At 36.7% G+C, this 22,713-nt stretch overlaps 1 protein-coding gene across 1 annotated transcript in view; it reads left to right on the top strand.

The window, feature by feature from the left end:
* Positions 1–22,713, top strand: part of ORC5 (origin recognition complex subunit 5) — a 94,123-nt gene that overhangs the window by 37,960 nt on the left and 33,450 nt on the right. Inside the window, exons 9-12 of the mRNA XM_029927729.1 lie at positions 4,133–4,185; positions 5,619–5,731; positions 6,857–6,904; positions 14,960–15,070. Coding sequence (XP_029783589.1) covers positions 4,133–4,185; positions 5,619–5,731; positions 6,857–6,904; positions 14,960–15,070 — 325 coding nt within the window. The remainder of the gene's footprint in view (positions 1–4,132; positions 4,186–5,618; positions 5,732–6,856; positions 6,905–14,959; positions 15,071–22,713) is intronic.

Consider the following 22,713-nt stretch of genomic DNA (forward strand, 5'->3'; position numbering starts at 1 on the left):
GTAAAATTTTAAATATTTAAAAACAAATTTTAAAAAATCACATTTTATATTACCTAATTGAGATTAAATAATTTGGATAAGCAGAATAAAGAAAAAGAATAAAGTCCTAGAAGGCTAGGTCCTGACTCACCAGGCTGATGTTGGTAGTACATGTTGGTTGTACAGCTTTGTAAGCAGTTTAGACAAATCATGAAAAAACCTCTAGACTTGTTCCCTGGTTCATCTTAAAATTCTAGCCTATTTTACCTAATTAATCCAACTACTCTGACTCTGAATCACCTCTGAAAATTGATAATTCATAAACATTTTTTTAGAACATGAGTAAATTTTTTAGTCAGATCTCAGTTGAAATTGGTTTCACTACTCAGGTGCTTTGCAGCCTTAGATTAGTTAACTTCTCTGACTTTGAGTTTTTGTCATTTATAAAAAAAAAAAAGAAAAGAAAAAGAAAAGAGGTGATCCTGTCTGCCTTGTAAATTCATGAATGATAAGTGGAGTATCTTAAGAGCTAGGTTTGAGATGCCTGGGTGGCTCAGTTGGTTAAGCAGCCGACTTCAGCTCAGGTCATGATCTCATGGTTCATGGGTTCGAGCCCCGCATTGGGTTCTGTGCTGACAGCTCAGAGCCTGGAGCCTGTTTTAGATTCTGTGTCTCCCTCTCTCTGCCCCTCCCCAACTCATGCTCTGTCTCTCTCTGTCTCAAAAATAAATAAACTATAAAAAATATTTTTAAAAAGAGCTGGGTTCATAAAAGATATTCGGTAAGTGTTAGCTTCCTCTTTTTTCATTAAAGATGATAATTTTTTTCACTTAGTTGTCCTTTGAGAGTTTAATGTTACAGGGGTATTTGCCATATAAGAAAATCTTATCAATTTAAACTGTTTCAAAGTCTGGGTTATAACAATGTAAATGATAAAAATTTATTTCTTTGCTTTTATAAGAAGTAATAAAAATGCCTTAAAATCTGTGAAGCATTATTCAGCCATGAGGTGGAGGAAGTGGTCTGTTTTGAAAGTCAGCTTGTTGTGCTGGGTCTCCTCTCCGCATAGGTTACTGGTAGCCCATCGAAATTTCCCATATTACTCTGCAGGTGTACCTCGGAGGTGTTGCAGGTTCTGTCTCAGACTACTGCAATAAAAAAACACTGCAATAAAGTGAGCCAAATGAGTTTTTTGGTTTTCAGTGTATATATGTTAGTTTATATTATTATCTATTGAGCGTAATAACATTATCTAAAAAACAAACAAAAAACCAATGTATATACCTTTATACAAAAATACATTACTGCTAAAAATTGCTAACCATCATCTGAGCTTTCAGTGAATTTTAATTTTTTTGCTGGTGGAGGGTCTTGCCTTGATGTTGATGGCTGCTGACTTGTGGTTGCTGAAGGTTGGGGTAGCTGTGCAGTTTAAGACAACCGTGAGATTTGCTGCAATTTTGTTGACAGTGCTGCTGGCTGACAGCATTTTACCCACAGTAGAACTTTCAGAATTAGACTCAGTCTTCTTAAACCCTGTTGCTGCCTTATCAACCTAAGTTTATGTAAAATTTTAAGTCTTTTGTTGTCATTTCAAAAATCTTCCTCCCATCTTCACCAGAAGTAGATTCCATTCAAGAAGTCACTCATGCATCACAAGCAACTCCTCATCCATTAAAGTTCCATCATGAGATTGTGGCCATGCAGTCCTGTCCTCAGGCCCCACTTAACATTCTAGTTCTCCTGCTGTTTCCATCCCTTCTGCAGTGATTTCCTCCACTGAGGTCTTGATCCCCTCAAAGTTGATCATGAGGGTTGGAATCAGCTTCTTCCAAACTCCTGTTCATGTTGATATTTTGTCAGTCATATGTTGAAAGGAATCTTTTCTCAGTAGGTCTCAACAGTGGGCTTAACGTACTCAGTAAACTGTGCTGTAAATAAATGTGATATCATCCAGGGTTTGTTATTCCCTGGATGATAGGATGACAGAGGATAGGCAGAGTAGATTGAGCGCAAGTTTTAAGGGCCTTAGGGATTTTGGAACAGTCATTGAGCATTGGCTTCAACTTAAAGTCACCAGCTACATTAGCACCTAACCAGAAAGTCAGCTCTCTAGCTATGAAAGTCCCAGATGGCGGCATCTGCCAGGAGAAGGCTGTTTCACCTGCACTGCAAATCTGTTGTTTAGTGTAGCCACCTTCGTTAATGATCTCAGATCTTCTAGGCAGTCACTCCTGCTTCTACACCGAAACCTTCTGCTTTACCCTCCACATTTATGTTATGGAGACATCTTCTTTCCTTAAACCTCATGGACCAACTTCTGCTAGCTTCAGACTTTTCTTCTGTAACTTCCTCACTTCTCTCAGCCTTCATAGAATTGAACAGAGTTGGGTCTTGCTCTGGATTAGGCTTTGGCTGAAGGTAGTGTTGTGACTGATTTAATCTTCTGCCCAGACTGCTAACACGTTCTCCATAACAGCAATAAGGCTATTTTGCTTTCTTATCATTTATGTGTTTACTGGCATAGCAGTTTCAGTTTCCTTTAAGAACTCTTCCTTTGTGTTCAAAACATGGCTGTTTGATGCAGAGGCCTAGCTTTCAGCCTGTCTTGGCTTTTGACAAGACTTTGTCATGACCTTAATCATTTCTGGCTTTTGATTTAAAGTGAAAGATGTGACTTTTCCTTTCACTTGAACACTCAGAGGCTGTTATAGGGTTATTAATTGGCCTGATTTCAATATTTTTGTGTCTTAGGGAATAGGAAGGCCCAAGTAGAGGGAGAGATGGGGAAATGGCCAGTCAGTGGAGTGTTTAAATTTCTAATCTTATATGAGCACAGTTTATGAACCCCCAAAATAGCTATAGCAGTAACATCAAAGATCACTCATCATAGATCACCATAGCAAATAATAGTGATGAACAAATTGAGAATAGTATGAGAACTATCAAAATGTGACACAGAGACATGGAATGAGCAGTTGCTGTTAGAAAATTTGGTGCTGATAGATTTGATTGATGCAGGGTTGCCACAAACCTTCAGTCTGTAAAAAAAAATGCACTATCTGCAAAAGCACAGCGGAGTGAAGCATGAAAAATGAGGTTTGCCTGTATCTCCATAATTTTCAGCTCTACTTGCAAATTTGGAGAAATACATACAGTTAGATTTGGGATATTTCGTTCTGATCTGGCATTTATTTTTAAATTAGTATTTTAAGAGCAGAGTTAAAGAGTTTGAGAGGGTCCTTACAGATCACTGCATCTAACTGCCTTATATTTTGGTGAGAAGTATATTGATTTATTCAAGGTCATACAGCTAAAACTTCTGCCTCTCAGGACAGTCTTTTTACTACACGATAGTGTGTTTCCTAATGAATTTAATTTGTCATATCCTCACTTTATATTCTTAATAATCTTTGAGGCTGTTTAATAGTTTTAATTGCAAGTAAGGTCAGAGGGGGCAGTGGAAACGAGGTGAACTTTGTAGGTATTCTACAAGGATTCAGGTCTTAGCTCCATTACTGACTGGCTGGGTATCCTCGGGCATCTTAACCTGTGGGCCTCAATTTTCTGGTGAAATAGTACTTATTTTAAGAGATTGTTGTGGAATTAGAAATAGTGTATAACTAACTGGAACATGGAGAGTTTTACTGAAGGATAAGTTATGTTACTTATTTATTGGTACTTTCTGATAGCTTTAAAATTATGATCAGGAAAAGAGATTAAAAGTTAACATCTGAGTGTTGGGGCACCTAGGTGGCTCAGTTGGTTAAACATCCGACTCTTGATTTTAGCTCAGGTCATGACTCACGGTTCATGAGTTTGAGCCCTGCGTTCGGTTCTATGTTGACACCATGAATTCCACTTGTGATTCTTTCTCCCCCTGTCTCTGCCCTGCCCCCCGCCAAAGATAAATAAATAAACTAAAAAAATTTAAAAATTTTAAAACATCTGGGTGTTAATATGTAAGTTTATATTCTTATATACACTCAGTGATTTCATTAAGGCAAATATATATTGCATATATATGTTATTCATAAGGAAATTGACTGTTTTCTTAAATCAAAAATGTCTAGTGTTTTCTAGGACTCTCTTAAGTCCAGTACATTTATTTCATATGTTTTCAAACCATTATTGCTCTTCTGTCTTCTTTCAGTTCACAGTGGGAAAAGCTACAGAAAGATGACACAGATCCAGCACAGCTGAAAGGTATCCAAGGACGTGTTGAGACAGAGACATATTTTTAATTGATTACTGATAACTAAGATAATGATGTTAATACTAAAGTTAGCATCAGTCAGTAAGTGATGTGACAGAAAAGACTTTATAAGCTACAGTGATATTTTGATGAATGATTTTCTCTTAACTGAAGCTCTAATTAATGAGAGGAAATAATTCAAATACCAGCTTTCTTTTTTCTAAATGTTATAATATATGCTGTAAAACTCAAACAGTTTAATTTCTTTAAGTGCTTTTGTTGAGTTGTATGACACAGTTTTATCTCAGTATATATGTACTTCATCAGTTTTATGTTAAGTCAAACATTTTTAGTTTTTTCTAGGACTCTCTTCAGTCCCGTATATAGATTTCATATATTTTCATATCCCTTTGGGGGATGCATTTCTATTGGTTAAGTTTAAAAAACCATGTGCTTTTGTTTTCTCTAAAGAAACTATCAATTTGGATTTATCTCCATAGAACAACTTTTACTTAAAATTAAGCAAGTACTGAAAATATTTTAAAAAAATAGATCACTGGCTAGAGGTTGGAAAAATGGTGTAAAATTAAGTGGTGTTGCAATCATTTTTTGTCCTTTTTGGTTTATAAATACTCTAGGTGCCAACAAGTGATTTCCAGTTATGTGTTCCACTGGAAAGAAATAGATGCTGGCATTAGAAAATCTGTAATGATAGGTCTGCAGTGTTCCCTAACTGTATGACCTGGGTCTACCTCAGTGTCCTCATCCAAAATGGGCAGAATGTCTAGCTTTAAGTTACTGCAAAGATTCAGAGATGCCTAAGTAAGGCACCTAGCGCAAGGTCTGACACATACTAGATATTCAGTAAATAGTAGATTCCTTCCTTTCCTGTACAAATCAGTGCTATTTGACTGGCTCCTTTGTTTTATTTATCTGTTCATTTAGTTTTTTTCCTTAGTGCAGGATACTGTAGGGATACCACAAAAACATATTAGATACAGTTCTTTCAGCAAACACTATAGCTTGGTAAGAAATACAATTTATATATAATTTATTAACTATTAATACAAGGTATAAAGTTACATGGGCCATGCGTTAAATACTCAAAGTAGGAGTTTATAGTAGGGACGGATTTTCTACTTCAGTGTGCTAGAAGAGCGTCAGGGAAGGCTGACTGGGAAATGTGGCCTGGAAGGGCAGCATGGGCAGGATTTAGAGTTCAGAATTGGAGAAGCTAAGCAAACAGTATAATGAGCAAGCATATGACTAGTAGTGATGTTCACTTCCACTGCAGCCACCATCATTATATTGACACTTTAATCTCAGGGAGTAGGTCATTTTTATAAGAGAACACCACATGGAAGTCAAAAGATAAGTGAGAAAAGATAAGAGAAGCTTAATGGAAGCCTATTCAATGCCTTCATAAACATTTTTTGTTGTGTAGGTCTCTCGGCATATACTCACGTGGAACTTCCATATTACTCCAAGTTTATCCTAATTGCTGCTTACCTTGCTTCGTACAACCCAGCAAGAACTGACAAGAGGTTCTTCCTTAAGGTAATAATTATTTCTTTTTACTTTGTTTTTGAAGATTCCAGTCATGTTTTGAAATTTCTCAACAGTTATAATTTCTCAGGGGTAGATATTAGAATAAGAGATTATTAAATATGTAGGATGCCTTTGTGGCTCAGTCTGTTGAGCATCCAGCTTTTGATTCTAGCTCCGGTCATGATCCCATAGTCTTGGGATCGAGCCCCACATTGGGCTCTGGGCTCAGTGTGGAGCTTGCTTGGGATTTTCTCTCTCTCCCTCCTCTCCCTTTGCCTCTCTCCCCCACTCGTGTTTGCTCTCTATCTTGCCAAAAGAGAAAAAAAAAAGGAATAAAAAGAGAGATTGCTAAATATATAGTTAGGACTTATTCTTTAAAGGCTTTAAATTAAGATCATAATATGAATGGGAAAAGTAGGTAGTTTCACAGAAAAGTTCAGGTATGCCTTAGGTAATAATTCTAGGTTTAAAAATATATATAATAAGGTTTTGTTTAAAGTATGAGAGATGGGAATGGTTTTAAGGGTGCCGTGTACTCCATACATTGGCATGCAGACCATTCAGAAGCCTCTTCTGCATGTACATTAGTTGGAGAAATTCTATTTTGGGTTATCATTTTGAAAAAATATATGCATTTTTATTATTACTAAATGTATTTGTAATAAATTTGTATTTGTTTTGTTTCTTTCCCCACTAGTCTATAGTTTCATGAAAACAAAGAACACATCTATTCTTTTCCCCACTGTTGAATCGCACGTGCTTAACTAAATGTTCTCAGTGTTTCTTATGTGAATTGACAGCCTGCATTAAGGGATGAATAAAAACCCATTTATCTTTGGAAGTTTTGTTTTTATAGAAACAAAAAATGCTGTACTAAGTCAATGTATTAAGTTCTTTTAGGAAGTATCACTATTTATTTTAACACCTTTTTCTTTACATACAGAAGTAATCTTGTATACAATCTAAATCTAAGTCAAAGCAACCTAAAAATGTTATTTTAGGTGGTTGTAAATAAAATAAGAAAGCCCAGAATATGAAATTAGTATTATATGTGCCATATTTTAAATTATATTTTCTGTTTTTATGGAGTATTACCTTTTTTTCCATCTTAACAATTACTTTCCTTAATTGCAGCATCATGGGAAAATCAAGAAAACCAACTTCCAAAAGAAACATGAAAAGGTACTTACATTTTAATGTCTCTATTGGGAAGCACTCATGAATTTAGTGTATGATAGGAAGTGAATGGCTTTGTGCTTTTATTAGTCATTTGGATGTAAGAAGTTATTTATTGATAAGGTTCCATATTTTGTTATATTGAATACAGTGATGAAGGCACATTACAGTGAGCTGATATTAGAGATAAAAGTGAGTTGACAAGTTCTTTTAGAGAATTCATAGATGAGAAAGATTACCCTGGAATTTTTAACTAAACACAGTTGGCCTCTTTTCCTCTTTGACACACCCACGTGAATGATACTGAACAAATACAGAAGCTGAATGAACAGCTAAAGGGTAGATGAGAGACGTGCATGGTTTGGAACTGTGTTGTAGGTACACACACAGGTGATGGTGTGGAACTGTGTTGTAGGTACACGCACAGGTGATGGTTTGGAATGGCATTGTAGGTACACGCACAGGTGACAGTTTGGAACGGCGTTGTGGGTACACGCACAGGTGACGGTTTGGAATGGCATTGTAGGTACACACACAGGTGACGGTTTGGAAGGGCATTGTGGGTACACACACAGGTGACGGTTTGGAATGGCATTGTAGGTACACACACAGGTGACGGTTTGGAATGGCATTGTAGGTACACACACAGGTGACGGTTTGGAAGGGCGTTGTGGGTACACGCACAGGTGATGGTTTGGAATGGCGTTGTAGGTACACGCACAGGTGACGGTTTGGACCGGCGTTGTGGGTACACACACAGGTGATGGTTTGGAACAGTGTTGTAGGTACACACACAGGTGACGGTTTGGAACGGCATTGTAGGTACACACACAGGTGACGGTTTGGAACGGCGTTGTAGGTACACGCACAGATGACTAAGCCTCCAGAGAAGGCTGTCACCTAAGCCCAAAAGCAAGCAGATTTGAGCCGAGGAGTCTGGAACAGTTTAGGAATTACAGGCTATGAGCACCTTGAAGGTAGGGGGTGTGGGGCCAGATCGAGATTGGAGGAAGGAGCATTGGGCCTGCTCAGATCACTTATTACACTGTACATTTAAACCACTGCTGCTTTTCTTGGCAAATGATGGAGAAGTTCAGCCTGTAAATATTGCACCACAGAAGCTGTGAGTTTTGTTTCTCACTCCCTATTCTCAAAAGCGGTTTTTCTCAGTACGCACTCCTAAATTGATAGTGTTTTCTCAGGACTTTGAGGATATGGTTTTGCCCTCTTCTCTCTTTCTTGTTGCTGCTGAAAAACCCACTGTTAGTCTCTTAGTCTATTCTTGATATCTGTTTTTCTCTCGTTGCTTATAAGTTCTCTTCTTTTCCTGTAGGTTTTTTTTTTCTGTTTCACTGAAAACATGTCTTCCTGAGACACTGTTTAGATGTAGGTTAGACCTTCCCACTCTCTCCTCTTTGTTTCTTCAGTCTTTCTCATTCTTCATTACTTTTGGCCTCTATGCTATGTTCTGGGTGATCTCTTCAGTTCTTTTCTCTTTGGCTTTGTCGATTCTGTTTACATCATCTTTGTGATTCCAGTAATTTTATTTATAATTCTTAGACATTTCTTTGGTTTATTTCAAGTCTGATAACTTTTTTATTTTTCATGGTCATATTTTTCTTTAACATAAAAATATTTTATATTCTCTTATATTCCAGTATTAGAAGGACTTATTGGTGTACTAATTTTCCATTTTCTTTTTTGCTGACAAAATGCCTTGTTCCTGAATATTTTATTGTTGTTAATTGTTGGCCAAACTTGGTCATTTGGAAATTTTGAAGTCTAAAATGTGTTCTTTAAGAATGGTTTTACATTTACTTCTGTGCAGGCATTTAAGAGCACCAGAACTTGCCCACCTTGTTGGGGATGTGAGCTGGTGCAACCACTTTGAAGAGGGTTTGGTTTCTTAGAAAACTAAACGTACACCTACCCTGTGCCCAGCAGTTCCAAATCCAGTAATTTATTCAAGAAAAACGTAAATGTTTGTTCACAGTACCTACACAAGAATGTTCATAGCCAAAAAATAGAGCCCAGATATCCATTACAGGAAAGTGGATGAGCAGAGGGTGGCATTTTTCCTACAAGTGAAGTGAAACTCAGCAGTAAACCTAACACATTCCTAACACTCAGCCAGTAGGGTGAATCCCAGGAACACAGCACTGAGTGAGGCGAGTCTCCCCCAGAAAAGCAGGCACTGTGGGATTCCATTCACCTGAAATCCCAGGAGCAAACTAGTCTACCATGGAAACAGCAGCACATTGGTTGCCTCTGTGGAGCCTGGGGTAGGGGTTGAGCAGAAAGGGACATGGGTTTTCTAGGGGTTCTTGTTGTACAACTTGATATTTGGGTGTGGGCTACACATTTGTTCACATTTGTTAAAATTCAGCAGATATGCACTTAAGATTGGTGCATTTTTGTTATAAGTCAATTTCACATTGACAGAAAAGCTGTACAAATGTTGAGCTCTAACTAAAGATCTGTCACGGAAGGCTTCGGAGGGCTGCATGCTGTTGGCAGCAGTCTGTGGAAGGCCTGGGAAAGATTAGTGATGGGTAACGGGGTGGAACGTGGAGCGTCGAGGCAGTAAGCACAGAGAGAAAACTGTTGATGGTACGTTCTTCCGAGGGCCTTAGCGGATGTTCACAGATTTCCTTCAACGTTATGTTTGACATTTTTCATACGAAAATGCTGGAAAAAATTAAGTGAAAGAGTAGCTCAGCCCTCCTTACTGGACCACCATCTTTATTCTTCCCTCCCTCCTTGGGCGGGATGGGGGTGGGGGATTGCTGTCTTGAAGGCTATGGAATCATTTGTACCACGTTTTGCTACTTTTATTGAATTTATATCCGCAACCAAACATTATTTTCAGAGTTTTTTTTTAATAACAAGTGGTTCTATATCACATATGCTTTTTTAAAAAATACATCTTTTTATAACTGTGAGTACTGTGAATTATACTCCCCCTCCCCCCATCAGCATTAAGCCCTACTTTCTAGTTGAAATTCTCAAGAAATACTTTTTTCCTCTCTTCACACAGAGTCAGAATTTGGCAGGAAAATTTCCTGATCAAATACATTTGCTTGGCATGAAAAATTCTTGTGGTATTGCCTCTTCACTGAGACATCTCTGATTCAGCTTTCCACTATAGGCATATCATTGATTTTGTGCCCTCTTTCTTACATGTGTAGTTGCTCTGGGTCATAAAGGATTGATAGGGGAGAGTACTTACAGCTGGGGTGATCAGGGAAGGATTTGTGGTAGGCCTTGCATATGAATGGGCGCTCAAGAATGGTGAGGTCTGGATGTGCAAAGATGGGAGAGGAGGAAATGACTGGATCCAAGAAGCAGAGGTAAAAAAGTGTGGGGTGTAAAAGAAATAATGAAATATGATCGGCTGAAGTGTCTAGTGAATTTCAGAGACAAGTCATTTGAAGCCAGATTATGGAGGAATTTTGTCACTCACCAGTTCCTTAAGGGAAGGAAGCTCATCTCTTCATTTCTGTATCTCAAAATCTGGTGGTTATTTGCTGGATGTTTACAAATGAATAATAGAATGAAGAAAATTGAAGAATGAATACCAGACTGAGAATTTTAGGCCTATTCTTTAGACAAAGAAAACCATTTAAAAATTTTGAGGTGGAAGATATATGAGTGCTGGTCACCAGTGAGGACTGTGAAGAGCTAGCACTCAACCATCCCTGTGGAATAAGTGGATTTGTGCAAGTCCAAGAGAAGGATGGTCTTGACAGAGGGAACCGTATGAGCAAAGACATCATGAAAATGTCTCTAGTTGTAAAGGAATGCTAGTTGTTGTTGTTCTTCTTTTTAATGTTAATTTATTTTTTAGAGAGAGAGCACATGTGTATACAAGTGAGCATGAGTGGGAGAGGGGCAGAGAGAGGGAGAGAGAAAGAACTCCAAGCAGGCTCCACACCATCCGTGCAGAGCCCAACAGAGGGCCTAAACCCACGAACTGAGATCATGACCTGAGCCGAAATCAAGAATCAGATTCTCAACCTACTGAGCCCCCCAGATGCCACTAAACTCTAATTCTTCTGATGTTATCACTGATTTGAATTTTATAAGAGCCTCTTTTGTCTTTGGTTCATGTCATTTTAAATTCTGCGCTTAACCGAAACTGTTAGTTTCTATCTTTGTTCCCTCTCCTTCTGAAATCTTGATTGAAGGCTTCTTCTATGCCAAGTACTCTGCTGGATGCTATGGATACGGCAGAGAACGGCATTGTCTCTGCCCTCCTCAAGCTCTCAGTCTAATCAGGGCATCAAACCTTAAAAAGCAAACTACATGAATAATTATTATAACAGTTGTTTTGAAAATTTTACATATCTGCAATTGTGTAATTCTTTCTGTGTGTACTCAGTTGACACTGGTTTTTTAAGATTTTGCTTTTTAATTCAACTCGTGCATATGCATGACCCCAGGTTACGTGCCGGTTAGTTTACATAGGAAGGTACAGTTTTTCCACAGTCCTCATCCATACTCCCATTCCCCCTTCTTTGAATTCTTTCTGGTTTTCATTTTTCTGATACAGATATCTATAACTCTAAGTTTCTGTCTCTATTTTTCTTTATGTAACTTGACACCAAATTTGATGCCATTTAACTCCTCAGAAATTGATTCGATTTGATTTCCTTTTTTGGATTCTTCTGTTCTTACCTTCCTTCTTGAGCTCCATAGTGAATTTGCAGGCATTTCTCAGACTTTGTCTTCCCTCTAGGTGAGAAGCCACCTTGAATTTATAGCACACAAAACCAGTTCAGTGAGGAAGATAAATTATCATGTGCATCACGTGCCACTGGGACACTTTAAATTGGATATGTGTTGTCTGATCAGAAAATTAAAAAAGCGAAAATCAGAGAAGTAGGTTTTCACAACGCAAGTCTCGGGCTGAGTTGCCTCCCACGTGACTCCCAACATTTCTGGGATTTAGGAAAGTTTTACTAACCTCAAGTCACTTCTAAGTGTTGACGAGGACAGGGGTCCCAGTTCCATTTAGATATCTCAACATTTACCTTATTGTTTCTTTCTTTCCTTGAACGTAATTTCATTCATTTATTCACTGTTAGATCATCTGTTCATTTATTTGATGATCCCAAGTGGTAGGGATAAAAAGGTGGATAAAATATTTTCTGTTTTCAGGGCAGTCATCTAGAAAAGAAAAAGAACACATAAACAAGTGTATCATGATGATTCTATTAAAAGCTGCTGAACATTTATAAGCCGAATATGGTGAAGCTCTTGCTTTAGTTCTCACAGTGACCTGTTGAATGTGGTTACTATGATTGTCTTCATTTTCTAGGTGAGGAAACTGAGTAACTATTAAAGAGAAATTAATTCAGTAACTGGCACAGGTTATGTAGTTAATGTCGTAGAACCAGCATGCAGTTCCAGGTCTTTCTGATCCAAAGCCTACCATGATATAAACCACTATTATTAAACTTCTACAACTGACAAATGATTCGTATCTAGAATGTTTTAAAAACTTACTGTACAAGCCATTAAGAAAAAGGCAAAAATCCAGTTGACAAGTGGGTAAATGATACAAAAAGGAACCTGAATGTCTAACAAACCTGACAGGATTATTAGCCTCATTCACTAGTGAGAGAAATGAAATTTTAAACCACAGCTGATATTTCATGCACTTGGATTGGCAAAACTGAAAAAAAAAAATTCTGGTGCTTTAAAATGTTGCTGGTAACGTATAGGAGCTTGCATATTCTGTAGGTTGGCGATAATTAAAGTTCATATGTGAATGTACTTTGTATTTGTCAGGATAGATTGGGCTATGCTGTAGTAAAAAACCAATTTCCAAACCCTCAGTAGCTTCACATAACGGTTTAAATGTTGCTCCTGACACAATGGAGTATGAGTTGGGTGGCCCTCTTTTATGGTGATGCCAAGTGATACATGGTGATTTCCAAAGTTGCCACCAAAGGGTAAGAAGATAAAGGATTAAATGAAGATTAAAGGTTGGAAAAGTCAGGCTTAGACATAGGTTACATCACAGTCACCCATATTCATCTAACTGCAGGAGATACTGAGAAATGTAGTCTTCCCATGTGCCCGAGAACAAAATGTTGGTGAGCACACAGCATTGTCTATGCCATTTCCTTTAATTTATCAATCCTTCACACATGTACACAAAGGGAAATGTACAGGATTGTCTCTCACATTATTATTTGTGATGAATGATAGTGATGAATTTTTAGAAGTAGTGATTTGTCATCAAATGGCATTCTGTTGGGTAGTTATAAGTGGGATTAGAATGGGGCATGTGGGTGGCTCAGTTGGTTGAGCATCTGACTTTGGCTCGGGTCGTGATCTCACAGTTCATGAGTTTGAGCCCGCATCGTGCTGTGTGCTGACAGCTCAGAGCCTGGAGCCTGCTTCAGATTCTGTCTCCCTCTCTTTTGGCCCCTACACCTCTCACGCTCTGTCATTCTCTCTTTCTCAAAAATAAACATTAAAGATTTTTTTAAAATGGGATTAGAGATGGACGTATCATTGTGGATGAATCTCAGAAACATGTTGAAGGAAAAAAACAACTTCGTAGAGTGATAGTCCAAAAGAGTATCATTTATATGAGATTAGATGTTGCAGATAATGCTATATATTTATTTATGAATACATATGTAGTACCGGTATAAAAACTGTAATGAAAGTGGTAAAAACACCAAATTCTGGATGGTGGTTCCCTCTAGGGAGAGAATGAGGTGTGAGAGGGCTGTGAGGGCGCCTCAGTCTGTCTGTGATGTGATCGGGTGTTTTATTTCTTTGCACATATTGCATAACGTCGGGGTTTGATAAAATTGGGTGCTGAGTACAGTGTTATTTGTTATATTAGCCTCTGTACTTTTCTAGGCATTTGAAGTATTTAATGAGAAAGGATATAAAATTTAAGACCTGGAAAATGATTTCTGAACTATTTTTAGATATAAATAGCTGAGGTAAACATTTTGTAAATTCTGTGTAGGCATTTTTTTTTTTAGTTGTTCTTCTTTAAAGAAATAGTTATTCTCTTTTTTTAAACTTTTTTTCTTTTACATTTATTTATTTTTGAGAGACAGACAGATAGACTACAAGTGGGGGAGGGCCAGAGAGAGAGAGGGAGACACTGAATCCAAAGCAGGCTCCAGGTTGAGCCATTAGCACACAGCCCAGTGTGGGTCTCGAACTCAGAAACTGTGAGATTGTGACCCGACCCAAAGTTGGACTCTTAACCAACTGAGCCACCCAGGTGCCCCTCTAATAAGAAGTAATTGTATCATGTGACTTTGTACACAAATATGAACATTTTGTAATTTTTCAGTTTTTAAATTTTATGTTGTTTCAAGCTGACTGCTTATTCACAAATTATAAAATATTTAATCAGTTTTCTAAGCTAGTATTTACTATAACTGATCTTTTTAGAATTACTAATGTGGAACAAATGTATTTTCCTGGTGATGGAATACAGAGGAATGAGCAGTGAGAAGTAAGGAGTCGTTCTGCCTAGGAGTTAGGACCTCGATCCTAGTTTTGGATATGCACTGTTTTGACAAATGACTTAGATAACTCCCTGAACATGTAGTGACAGCAAAATAGATGTGATTTCAGGATTTTCAGGATGAGATGGATGCTAAGTCAGAAAACCTTGAAGGAAATGCTGAGAGGTAATTCATGATGGTATCAGCTAAGATTTTTTTTTAAATGTTTTATTTATTTTTGATACAGAGAGAGACAGAGCATGAGAGGGGGAGGGCAGAGAGAGAAGGAGACACAGAACCAGAAACAGGCTCCAGGCTCTGAGCTAGCTGTCAGCACAGAGCCCAATGCGGGGCTCGAACCCACAGATGTGAGATCTGACCTGAGCTGAAGTGGGAGGCTTAACCCACTGAGCCACCCAGGCGCCCCTCAGCTAAGATTTTAATGTAGAGACTGGAAGTTAAAATCGGTAGGGTCTTTGGGGAACAGTATACATGTATTGTCGCAAGGAATTTGTAGTGCAGAAAGTGAATGCTCTGCTCTAAGAATAAAATCCACATTCTTTTGTTGTTACAGACAAGCAATCATCTTCTTGGCCCAAAACCATTTCCACTTGACAGGTTATTAGCAATATTGTATAGCATCGTGGACAGCAGAGTCGCTCCAACAGCAAACATCTTTTCCCAGGTAAGCTTACTGACAGGTTATTATCCGTCGTCTTTATTTTTATGGAATTCTTCCAGTAGTATAGTTGGTATAGTTCCAAGCATTTAGATTTTTAGCCAGCAGATGTTACCATTTTAACTGTGGAATGAACTTTGTTCTTGGTAAGTACTTGAAAATTTCAAATATAGCATATTTGAGCGTATCCCTGAATTTGTTTGTATTCATAGGTATAACTTGATGACAAAAACAGCTTGATGTTTGGATGTTTTCTTTTTCCAATAAAGGAATTTTTTGTGTTTATTTATTTTTATTTTTATTTTTTTATAGTTTATTATCAAGTTGGTTTCCATATAACACCCAGTGCTCTTCCCCATGAGTGCCCTCCTCCATGCCCATTGCCCCCCTCCCATTTCCCCCTCCCCCTTCAGCCCTCAGTTTGTTTTCAGTACTCAAGAGTCTCTCGTGATTTGCCTCCCTCCCTCTCCCTAACTCTTTTCCCCCCTTCCCCTCCACATGGTCCTCTTATTTTTTTAATAAATAGTGAGCAGAGGAGGGGCAGAGAAAGAGGGAGAAAAGAATCCCAAACAGGCTCCGTGCTGACAGCTCTGATGTGGGGCCAAATTAAAAAACCGTGAGACTGTAACCTGAGCCAAAATCAAGAATTGGATGCTTAACTGACTAAGCCTCCCAGGTGCCCCTCAATAAAGGAATTTTTAAATTAAATGATCATAATTATCTTGCTGATTAAATAAACAAGTGGTTCATGATTAAATTGAAGAATTATAATGTAGAAATATAATCTAATGAAGACAAAATCTTTAAATAAACTTACTTGTAAGAAAGTAATCCATAATATCCTTATTCCACATATAGATATCTTATAAGTAGACAGTCTGAGTTTTTAAAAATGTTTATTTATTTTGAGAGCGAGAGACCAAGCACGAGCATGATTAGGGCAGGGACAGAGAGAAGAGAGCGGGAATCCCAGGAGGCTCTGTGTTTCAGCACACAGTGTGATGTGGGGCCCGATCTCATGAACCATGAGACTGTGACCTGAGCCAAGCTACCCGGGTGCCACCACAGTATGATTTAAAAACAGAAAAAATTTCCCAGAATGGTTAAGTTCTCAGAATTTTCACTAGATGGCAGCAGTAGCATAAAAATATGAAATATGATTTTTAAAAAACAAAGTAAAGTCATTAAGATTTTTATTTTAGTCGACATTTAAAAAAAACCTATTTATTAAATATATGGTCACAATAGATTTCTTAATTAGTACATAAAAACAGTTCTTACTATAGGTGTGAGTGACTAGAAGATAAGCAAATGAATGATATGATTAGTATTAATGAAAAGCACTCACCTTGGAATTTGCAATGAGCATTTTGTTTTATGTTTATGTTTTAGGTTGAAAAATACATAAAATAATAACATTTATGTTATGTATAGTGGTAACTTTTAAGTTTTCATTTAAAGAAGACTTTGAGAACCAAAAACAGATATGTTCTTGACATTCTCAACCCTGAAGTTAGATCATTTTTATATGTCAGAATTATAGAAAATTCTTATCTACATTTGTTGTTCTCAAAGAAAGGTATTTTAGTTGGTTATTAGGCTATGTAAATAATAGGTAGATTGGTAGCCTTAATGCTGTTAATTTAAAAAATCTAATTCAGTTTTAATCTGTATTACAGGGATTTTTTAAATATATATATTTTAAAAAGGTTTGAAATGATAAAAAAATTTTTTAATGTTTATTTGTATGTGGGAGATAGAACATGAGCAGGGGAGGAGCAGAGAGACGACATACAGAATCTGAAGCAGGCTCCAGGCTCCCAGAGCCCAACGCGGGGCTCGAACTCACGAACTGTGAGATCATGCCCTAAGCCGAAGTCGGACCCCTAACCAACTAAGCCACCCAGGTGCCCCTGAAATTACTTTTTAATTAGACATAACATTTTGTTAATAGCTTTCTACATACACTACGTGACATTTTTGTTTTTGCTCTTGCAATAACTGTGAAACAGAAAGCAGGTATTATGAACTTTATTATAGGAAACTGAGCCTTAGGTTAAATGATATTTTCAGTATGACATAATGAATAGATTTTTGAGAACCAAAGCCTAGAGAAGTGAGGTAGACAGTTCTCAACAGAAAAGGAAGGCATTTGCATCACATGCGATTGTACTTCACAGATGCCCCAAAATTACCTTTGTTGAGGATGGAAAGAAGGATAGTAAATGTCTTTTTTTTTTTCTTTTCAGAGAGCTTGTAATTTATTCTAGGAGGGATAAAACATGTGCATAACAATAATGCTGTAAGGCTGTAGATGGATGCTAGATAGCGCTGCTGAGAATTGTAGAGCAGAGAGAGATTGCTTCTGGGTAGGGCAGGATGAGAGAGAGACCGCTTCACAGAAAGGGTGCAAAATGGAGCTGGGCTGTGGAGAATGAGTAGGAGTGTTTTTTCTTTAAGTATTCATAGTTTATGTAAGTAATATGCATTTATTGTACAAAAATGAGAAAATGGATAAATAGAAAGTAAGAGATAAAGCGGACATCTTACTTGCAATGAGTAGAGTTCAGTTATACTAGAGATTTAAGGGGGGATGAAAGGAGTTTGGTCAATAAAGTATCCAGGAAAGTCAAATAACACACATACTCTGTTTAAGAACAAAATGTGGCCAAAATCACATTCGAAAAAAGGTCTGTTTCTCACATGCTTATTTTTTTCCATTGATTCTCAGGGTCCTTTTGTATTTTCTCCTTTAATTCACCAGCTCTACTCTTGCCCACAGGAATGACAGCTTACCTGTGCACACAATTTTCTAAATGAAAAACATGGGACATTTGTATTGGCAGTGCTTACTTGATATGGACACTAGATGGCAGTATTGCTGCATTCTGGCTTTAAGATGAACTAGGAAAACAGCTTCTTGTTTAGAGAAAGCTTAACTGTCACAAACTGGTTTATTTGAACAAAAATACAATTGCCTGAAGATGTATAATGAAATATATGCGTGTATGCGCACATATGTGTGCATCTTCAGGAAAATGTAAATATGGTTGGTAAAGAATTGTGTTGCATAAGTATTTTCCACTTGTAAGTAAGTGATTTTCTTTTGGCTGTAATGTGTCTATATGAGATGATAATGTATTATTTTTATACTCACTTATTCTATATCCTTTAAGGATTTATTTTATAATGATGTGCTGTTACATATCACATAATTATTTATAACTTTTCGCATACAATAAATTGATCAAGGGGCACCTGGGTGGCTCATTCACTTAAGCATCTGACTTCAGCTCAGGTCATGATCTCATAGTTGGTGAGTTTGAGCCCCATATTGGGCTCTGTGCTGACAGCACAGACCTTGCTTTGGATAGTTTGTCTCCCTCTTTCTGCCCCTCCCCTGTTTGATCTGTCTCTCTCTCTCTCTTTCTTAAAAAAATAAATACAAATTAATTTAAAAAAAAGAGAGGCTTGATTTTACTCCTATTAAAAAAAGTTAATCAGATGTGGCATATATGTTCACAATTTCTTGAAGTGAAATTTTATTTCCATTGCAATATTTTAAGTTTACTTAAATCTATTCTGTAAAAAGGCCATAAAAATAGTCGGTTAAGGAATCCTTAAAGTTGTTACAATTCCTGTTAAGAATGATAATCAAATTCATAATAGTATTAGTAATAGTAGTATTATAGTTTATATTCTTCTGAATATGTTCTTTATTAAATTTTAGATAAAATTCTATTCATTTTTAATCTCATAAATAGGTAAAAGAATGTTAGCACATTTAACATTTTATGATAGATTAATGCTCAGATTTATCAAATTGAAATATGGTTTTAAATTTTTCTGAGACTTTCAGGATAAGTTTAGCCTTATGCAGTTAATATAATCTTACTGTCAAGGTCATGGATCATTTAAAAAACTTTCACTTACCTAAAACAAATATAAATCTTATATATGTATCTGAGCTTTATGAATGTCAAAGCATTAATTCTGATGTTTTCATTCTTTGCTGTCAGCATGGCTAGAATGGACGCACTACACCATTTCCACGCAGGAGGTGGTCAAGCTTAGAGCTATTACTTTCAGATTTTAATTTGGTCAGATATGTTATTGAAGGCCACTTATCATCTTCAGAAGAAATACTATTGAATTGTCTTTTTTATTTTCCAGAAGCATATTAAAACCAGTTATGCTTCTTTATCTTCTTTTTCCTTGATGAAAAATGGTAATTTGGAAATTTTTTGCATGATCTTTTTCAAACCTTTGATATTTCTATGTCCTCTCTTATTCATCCCTGCCCACCTCCTCCATGGTCTTATAGTGAAGTGAAGATAGTGGGAATATAGTTCTTTAAGATTGTAGTCATGTGTATCACTTATTTTAAAATATTAAGCCATATTGCTTTCTCTTTTCCCAGAGGATAAACTTGCTGAAGACTGTATTTCTAAAATTATTGGTATGTCTTTAAAGTGATTTTTAAAAAGGAAAATTATCTTGGGGCACCTGGTTTGCTCAATCAGTTAAGCATCTGACTTAGCTCAGGTCATGATCTCATAGTTCGTGAGTTCGAGCCCTGCATCAGGGTCTATGCTGACAGCTCAGAGCCTGGAGCCTGCTTCAGAATCTGTCTCCCTCACTCTCTGCCCCTTCCTGCCTCCAGCTCTGTCTCTCTCTTTTCAAAAATAAATAAACATTTTTTTAAAAAAAGGAAAGTTACCTTTAAAAAATTAGGACATTCAATTATACATATATTATATATTACCACTGATCTTATTCAATCACTTAGCATTTTGAAAAATTATTTTTAAAGATAGTTCACTATAATTCCACAATTTATGAGTTTTAAAATTATATAATTATTATATTGCTATATTATAAGAAATAGCACACTCTAAATTAATGTCAAGAAGTAGCCCAGAGATATGAAAAGGAGCATACACTGTGTCTTTAAAAAATAGTTCTAGGGGCACCTGGGTGGTTCAGTTTATTAAGTGTCCAACTTCACCTCAGGTCATTATCTCATGGTTTATGGGTTCAAGCCCTGCATTAGGCTCTGTGTTGACAGCTCAAAGCCTGGAGCCTGCTTCGGATTCTGTCTCTCTTTTTCTCTGCTCCTCCCCCACTCACATTCTGTCTCTCAAAAATGAATAAATATTAAAAAAATAATAATAATAATTCTATATACCATACTGACAAATTGAAATTTTTAGGAATTAGTATTTATTTTCTGAATGGCTTCATATTTAGGTGTGCATAATTTGATAAGGAAAAAATTAAATTAAAATGTCCTTATAAACTTATTATCATTTTTAAGAGTATAAAAAAGAAAGCTTTTGAGCAAAGTATAACATACAGGTAAATTAAAAAAAATAAGCATTTACATTTCTATTTTCTCTGCTTTTTAAATTCATATGATACCATATACACATTGGAATATATTTGGACTATGTATTTCTACATCAGTTTAATCTTTCGGCCACGAATCAACTTGATCTTTCCCCACAAAGGTTGCATAAATTGCAGTAGCATTTAGATAACTTTATACTTTCTACTCATGTAGTTGTTGGCTTATAAGCTACACAGGATATATTTAAACTAATAATTCTGGTGATTTCCAGATCATTATCAGTCAGAATGCAGAATGATAATTTAGCTATTTTATCTGTGTGAGTTTTCTGAAGCAGCTGCACCTCTAATTTATCATAGCTGGAAGTTGTTTTTGCTATACTTGTTAGGACAGCTAACCTTTTATTCAACCAAAACCAGATTTTGGCATTTTTCTCCAAATATAGGTAGATGTACAGTAAATTTGTGTAATTTTATGCCCTTTTCATGGTATTCATACTTTTCAAGTATTGAAGGGATTTTGTTAATATTATTTATTTCAAAAACATTTAAAAATAAAAATTTTGGGGGTGCCTGGGTGGCTGAGTTGGTTCAGCATCCGACTTTGGCACAGGTCATGATCTCACTGCTCGTGAGTTCAAGTCCCACTTTGGGCTCTGTGTGGACAGCTCTGAGCCGGGAGCCTGCTTTGGATTCTGTGTCTCCCTCTCTGCCCCTCCCCTGGTCATGCTCACTATGTCCTTCAAAAATAAACATGAAAAGAAAAAAATTTTTCAATAAAAATTTTAATCTAACCTACTTTAATTCAAATTCAAAGTTAGTGTTTATCTTTTTTCTATAGTTGGAATTGTGTTTTTCTTTCTCTGCTTAAAATTTTATTTAACAGATCCTTATTGAGGGCCTGCTAAGTTCCAGGCACTGTGTTAAAGACAATACAAATGTGAAGAAGATGCTGTTCCTGCCCTCAGGACTTTCTAGTCAGTCTGTAGTCCCCTTGTCCTTCATTTGTACATGGTGCAGTTGCTGGATTCTTGTTCACACTAGATGTAATGGACTATACATATGTATACTGGGAGGGCATACATACTGAATGAAGGAACTAACAGATACTTAAAGTGAAAACAAATACTTAAATAGAAAATAGCATTTTTCACTTACGTAGTCCTTGTTATTCAACAATAAAGGTATTTAAGAGTCTTTTTTCAAGTAAAATTAAAGAGCTCCTGTATGGCTCAATTGGTTGAGTCCTTCAGGTCATGATCTCACGGTTTGAGAATTCTAGCTCCTCATTGGACTCTGTGCTGACAACTGGGAGCTTGGAGCCTGCTTTGGATTCTGTGTCTCCCTCTCTTTCTGCTCCTCGCTCGCTTATGCTCTGTGTCTCTCTCTCTCTCTCACAAAGCCAAATGAAACATAGATCACCAAAGAACAGCTTTTCACATTTTTTGAAACATTAATGTTTTTTTAAACATTAAAAAAAATTAACAAACCTGTTTGTTGAATCTGGCCTTTTGACATGACTTGAACTTAGTGTTGTGCAACATGATTGTTTTATAATGTGTCATAAAATTTGCTAATATCCAATTAAATTTAGTTGTAAGTAAATTAGACTCAGTTAGTTGTGCTTATTGGTATCAAACAGTCCCAGTTAAGACTTGAAACTTGTTATGGATAAATAAGCAGTGTATTATATTTGGCTTATAAACAAAGTGGCTCATAAAAAGTCAAATGGGTATATATCAGGGACTTTATAATTAAAAATTAAACTATTACGTCTCTGTTTTGTATAAAATATTTCAAACTACTTTTGTAAACTTTTAACCAAAACTACTTAAACCAAATAAACTGATTTTGTAGACTTCACTTTTAAAACCTCTTTACCTTTTTTTTTTAAAATAGTTTATTGTCAAATTAGTTTCCATACAACACCCAGTGCTCTTCCCCACAAGTGCCCTCCTCCATCACCACCGCCTTTTCACCTGATCCCCTTCCCTTTCAACCCTCAGTTCGTTTTCAGTATACAATAGTCTCTCAAATTTTGCTTCCCTCTCTCTCCCCAACTCTCTTCCCCTCTTCCCCTCCCCCTGGTCCTCCTTTAGGTTTCTCCTGTTCTCCTGTTAGACCTATGAGTGCAAACATATGGTATCTGTCCTTCTCTGCCTGACTTATTTTGCTTAGCATGACACCCTCAAGGTCCATCCACTTTCCTACAAATGGCCATATTTCATTCTTTCTCATTGCCATGTAATACTCCATTGTGTATATACACCACATCTTCTTTATCCATTCATCAGGTGATG

Source organism: Suricata suricatta, chromosome 2 (assembly GCF_006229205.1).
Source record: "Suricata suricatta isolate VVHF042 chromosome 2, meerkat_22Aug2017_6uvM2_HiC, whole genome shotgun sequence".
In the NCBI taxonomy this organism is placed as follows: domain Eukaryota; kingdom Metazoa; phylum Chordata; class Mammalia; order Carnivora; family Herpestidae; genus Suricata; species Suricata suricatta.